Below are 6,014 nucleotides of genomic sequence, written 5' to 3' on the forward strand. Positions count from 1 at the left end.
CAAGTTTCAATACAGTGACAGTCAAAATTTTTTTAAATTTGTTTTGCAAACAGGGAGATCATTTTTCTGTTTACAGAAACAATAATGAAAACCAATCCTTGGGATGAGTTACATTTATTTGCTTATTTCTAAATTCTAAACCTTCTCTATACTGATTCCTTAGAGTACTGCTCAAAATTCTTCGGTACAGTTTTCCAAAGCACTAACAGACTGCCAGGCTGAGCCAAAAGAGTATAAAGTTGTTTATTTTGTTTTTGTATAAAAGTCCACAACTGAATAGAAAATCTCAATAGTCCATCAGATACGGAATATTTGCAGTTCTTGCTTTAATAAAATTGTTGTGTTCTGTTTTTAGACCTGTAATTTTCCTTCACACTCTTACATCTTTACCAGTTACTTCAGTTGATTGCCGATCAGTGATTCATTCATTTGTGGTTTGCCTTCTTTCCTATAGCAGAAGCTGCTGAACAACTGGGAAAGAATGTTAAATTAGTGGAGCGTTTGGTGGAATGGTGTGAAGCCAAAGATCACGCTGGTGTGATGGGGGAGTCAAACAGACTGCTCTCTGCCCTCATACGACACAGTAAATCAAAAGTAAGTCCCGGAGGAAACCGTTCATTTATTTATGAAACAGATTAAAAGAAGATGGCAAGAGAAAAAGCTTAAAAGTAAAGGTATTCCTTGACTTGTGTAAATCTCCTTCGTATAAAGAATTGACATCACCATAGTAACTGTTCCAGCTGGTTGGCCACAGGAATGTTCCTCCCCATCAGATGCTACCTCTTGGCATCTTTCCCTGCAGCAAAAGCAGCTGTTAACTTGGACCTTCCTACTACCTGTCTCACCTATAGCAGCCTAAAATCCCATCCATTTTCACTGATTGTTGACAAGATGGAAAGTATCAAGAAAGCATAGCAAAATGAACTCCTGTGGTACTCCTTTTACCTCTTCATCATAACTGCTCTGTCAGGCCCATTTGTTCATTTCACAGTCAACATTTTGGTACTTACAGTGTAAATATTATAAAATACAGTATGACTTTCAAGAATTAACGGTCCAGTGGGAGGGCAGATATAAAAACAGCATTAAAGCCACAGACTCCAATTCAGATATAACTTAGAAGACAGAGAGACCAACTGTCTGGGCATCACAGAAGGGGTCATGTTTTAGATGTTAACTGGGAATCTCTCAGGAGGAGAGTGGGAAGAGAAAGCATAGAAAGGCCTCCAAGCAAAGACCACAGTGTGTCAGCAGCACAGAGATCTACAGCAACATAGTCCGAGAGGAAAACTGCAAGTAAAGCAGTATTGCTGGAGCAGAGTGTGTAAAGACAGTGACCAGAGAGGAAGAGAAGAGGGGATCAAGATGAATTATGTGCCAGCTTAAGGCGTATGAATTTATCCTATAGAGAATTAGGAAGCTCCCAAAGGATTTTAAGCACCAGGGTGCCATTATTTGGTTTTCATTAGAAAGACGACTCTAGGGCTTACTAAAGGCAAGGAAAACATAGTTTTTCAAAAATACACGTGCGAGATGATAAAGGCCTGAATTAAGGTTTTGGGTTAAGCAATTTGAAGTTGCTGGTATTCAACCATTTTGACACAAAGAAACAAGTATCGTATGGTTCAACCTAATAGAAGCAGTGAGGATGGAAAAGAAGGATTTGAGAAAGATATGAGTGGCAGAATTGACAGAATTCAAAAGTGGGGTCCCAGGAGAAGGAGGTTTTAGAGAGAATTCCAAGTTTGGGGCTTAGTACCAGGTGGGATAATCATGCCATTCATGAAAATAAGAGACTATGGGAAGAACTGACATTCCCTAACTTGCTTACTGCCAAATCACTCTTCTATCCTTTTCAGAGTCTTTACCTAATTCTTTGCTCCATTCTAGGAGAATTCTTACCAGTGGTTTCATTTAGGCAAACCATAATTCTGTTAACTAGATTGCAACAAACAGAGCCATGTTTTGGCATCTGAATTTGGAACTCTCAGATAAATTCCTGTTACTTGTGGTGGTTAGGCCAACGAAGACTTGATTAATCCATAATATACCTTAAGTTCACTAACAGCTAACAGAATTGTATAACCAAACCATTAGTGGGCACAAAAATGTGTCCACAGGAAGATACATTCCATCATCTTAAATAACCAAATCTTGGAACCAGAGCTATTCAGATGCTGTAATATTGAGATCTGAGGGTTTTGAGGCTTTTCTGTGGGTTTCATTATCACAGATTCCCTTTCCCTTATCTAATACCATACTCCCTCCCCCCAGAAGTTTTCAAATAAAATACCCATTAAGCATCCATCACCATGTAGGTTCTTTGAAAAGACTTATGAGAAATACGGGATGGTACCTTTCTAGATGTGTGTGTGTGTGTGTGTGTGTGTGTGTGTGTGTGTGTGTGTAATAAAAAACAATTTGAAATGATATGGGATTGTAACTTTATAGTTACATCATAACTTTTTTACAATTCAGTACCAGATAGGCTACTTTTTCCTTTATATATGTTTCGTACAATTGAGATTATACTGCTACTAAGAGGCAATAGGAACCTTGATTCATAGATGTTAATGATTAGAATACAAGGTGTGTTATTTGAGCTCTGGATTAGAATTTAAATTATTTTTAAATTTAACAAACATTAAAGGAATAGATGATTCTGTTTGAACAGCATTTCTCAAAATATGTTCAATCGAATAATAACCCCAAGAAATGTTCCAAGAAAAAGGGTTTCATGGTCAGAGTAATTAGGATAATAGTGCATTCCCTTTACTTGCCTTTAGAATTCTGTAGAAGCTCTAAAGAAACTTCCTTAACTTTAGCTATTTAACTGTGGGTCTTTTTTGCAAGAGGCATCTATTAACATTCCACTGGACATACTTTGGAAAATGCTGCTCTGGAGTAAGTTTTTAAAATAATTAAACACTAGGTACAAATTTGTTACATTCCTGTATATGCTTAACCAACTGTTGTGAATCACAGCTCTGTCCTTATGTTATTCTTAAACTTTGAATATTCTACTCCTTTTAAAGTACTTTGAATATTCTACTCCTTTTAAAGTCACCCTGAATTCTACCTTAGAGTCCAGTCCTCCAAAAGTTTGCACTGATTCATGGGGTTTCATGCTGGCTTAGGCCTTTCAGCCATATATGGTGTATCCTTGTGCTTATGCCAATAGGTAAAATTACATCTTCCCTCTAAAGAGTGCCCTAGGCTACGACTCCTAACCAACTAGCTGGACCTTCTGACTGCAGATATCAAAAACAGAGAAAGAAATATAGTTTGCCTCTACCATAGGAAAATAAAAATTCCCTTTTATCAGAGTAGGCACTTTTCTTTAACCTGTAAGAGTAAAACATTCTTCATCAGTATCAAGCTAAAAACTTGTTTAAACAAATATACTTAGTCATTTGCTTATTTATCCAACATTTACTTAAACCTATACTGAGAGCTTTGATGATACAATATTAAAAAAGAAAAATTTTGGTAGGTGATTCAGTAGCTACACCAGCCTACAATCTTATAAATCGATTATCTCAAATTCAAGCCTGTCTCAAACCATTCCATTGTAACAACATTGTTATACAATTTTCAACAGTCTTTAGCTGGATTTATCTCAGCAGTTAAGAGCAAACTGACCATAAATGCTAAATATGTGAGACTGTTAACATAGATAATTTGCCTTAGTTATATATGTACCAACATTTAGCTTTCCATAAGAAAACTCCTTGAAAAAGAGGATTACGAAATAAAATATTGTTTTAAACTTTGTAAAGCATTATAAAATATTTCCAAAATTCTTAAAGACTCTCCAGAGATATCTAAGGTTTAGAAGGATTACCCAGAGAAAACGTCTCATTATATCTACAGTTTACTTATTATAAATGAAATGGTTTCAGAGAGGTTAAAATAATCTCTGGATTAATTTTAGAAGTGTATTGGTTAAAATTATTTTTAATTCTCCAGATGAACCTTCTTGCTCTATGGAGTGGTGCTAATATTCTTTTTTTTTTTTAATCTTGAAGTTAAAAATATAACTTGAAAATACATTCATAGAGCCCCTTCAGATCACATTAAATGACTCCCTCTGCTTGGCATTATGATGAATTCAGTGTGTATGCTTTTCCATAGACCACAAATGGTTAGAAACAAGACCTAGTAGTCAAACTGCCTGGATTGAATCTTGGCTTTTTACCATTTAATCACTGTCTGATTTGGGGCAAATTCCATAACTTAATCTAAGCTTCTGTTTCTTCATCTATAAACTGGAGATAACATCTAGCTAGTGGGATTTTCTGTGAGGATAAAAATGAGCTACCATCTGTAAGTTACCCAGTGTATAAGTGTTGTTCAGTGTATAGGTGTTTCTCCATATAGGGTAGCTGTCAATAGTAATAATCCTCTTTTGTCATATGACACAAGTACAATGCTTCATTTATCTTTTATCCCCCATTCTATCGGGCAAAGTGATTCTGTAGAGTAGCTACTCAGTAAGCATTTATTAAAGTAGGAGGAGAGAGGGCAGGCGCTTTAAAGGACAGTACTCAGATATTCATTCCAGAAAAATGAGATGGAAAAGAAGCTGTGCTTTGATTTAAGGGGTCAGGGTGGGGGGTGGTGATTTTTGATATTTCTGATGTGCAAATTTTCTTCATTCATTCATTCCTTTCCCTTCTTTCTACTACAGTGGGCTTTTGAGGGTGAATCACAAAAGAGAGGATGAAATGACAGCCCAGGAACCTTCCTAGGTGACTGCATATGTATCTTGTGAATCTCTTTTGATCTTTTTTACTCAACAAGCTCCTTTGTGATATTTATAAAATTCTTTACTAATTTTAAGAATTCTGTATCAGTTTCAAATAAACTGCCTCTGAGTAACCAGTATAAAGCAGTATATAGTCATCCTCGTCCCTTGGTATCTGAGGGGGATTGGGCACCCTCTCAGATACCATAATCTGTGGATGCTCAAGTCCCTTATATAAAAATGGCATAGTGTTTCCATCTAACCTACACACATCCCCCTTAGACTTTAAGTCATCTCTAAATAACTTATAATACCTACTATGAGGTAAATGCTAGTAGATAGTTGGAAATACAGTGTAACTACTAAATAGTTGCCAACGCACAGCAAATTCAAGTTCTGCTTTTTGAAACTTTATGAAAATTTTTTCCCCCAATATTTTCAATACATGGTTGGTTGAATCCATGGATGCAGAACGGAGGGCTGACTATATTGGGAGGCTTTCTTTTCATTAGAAAAGGCTTTAAAAGATAGTTTCTCACTTTCTAAAAAAGTTGATGCGAAAAGACATTGAATGCTAGAACACAACTGCTGTAAAAGCTCAGAACTTAGACTCTATTGATTTAGAATGTTTGCTCACTAAACAAGTTTGGACTCAAAGCAAAGATACTGTCTATAAATAGTTTTCTTAAAAATTTACATAAAGTAGAAGCATAAACCCTTTTTCCAATATTTTAGCAAATTAATTTGAAAATATTTCTAATTACAGTTTTGTACCATTGAAGCTAACTTGGACAGGCTGCTTAAAATATTCAGTGCTTACTTCAAATTACTAAAAATAGTGAAAAGTAGTAAAATTACTTTTTAAATATTTTATAATTGAGGCTTTCTACTAAATCATATTTAATCCAACAAAACCCTAAGTGAGATGAAGACAAAAATGAGTACTAGAAATAAATGTACCCATTTCTTTCTATCTAGCCTTTGCTGTATACTTTTATGTGTGCTCTTCATGTAATAACTTTGTAATTATAACAAAAACCTATGAGATATACACTTACATTGTCTCAGTGTTATAGGTGAAGTCTCTGACATGCAGAGAGTCAGTAGTTTGCTCAAAGTCAGTGGGATTTATTGAGTCTGGAGCCCACTGCCCCTCTGCTGCTGGAGAGGACAGAGCTGTAGGCACCATGAGAAATGAGGGAGACAGAATTCTGATTTAAGTTCTGCTCAAGTCCTTTTGTATGTAATCTAGTTTTGTTAGACCCAA

The 6,014-nt window shown here is 35.7% G+C and overlaps 1 protein-coding gene across 11 annotated transcripts in view; it reads left to right on the top strand.

Annotated features, from left to right (window-relative positions):
• Window positions 1-6,014, top strand: part of RAP1GDS1 (Rap1 GTPase-GDP dissociation stimulator 1) — a 164,110-nt gene that overhangs the window by 134,784 nt on the left and 23,312 nt on the right. For 10 of the 11 annotated variants that reach the window (XM_029234785.1, XM_029234784.1, XM_029234782.1 and 7 more), the window contains one exon: window positions 455-594. In XM_029234785.1, coding sequence (XP_029090618.1) covers window positions 455-594 — 140 coding nt within the window. The remainder of the gene's footprint in view (window positions 1-454; window positions 595-6,014) is intronic. The other variant, XM_029234783.1, reaches the window with a different exon arrangement.

The sequence above is a fragment of the Monodon monoceros genome, unplaced genomic scaffold (assembly GCF_005190385.1).
Source record: "Monodon monoceros isolate NGI ecotype Baffin Bay Population unplaced genomic scaffold, NGI_Narwhal_1 Super_Scaffold_20, whole genome shotgun sequence".
NCBI lineage: Eukaryota > Metazoa > Chordata > Mammalia > Artiodactyla > Monodontidae > Monodon > Monodon monoceros.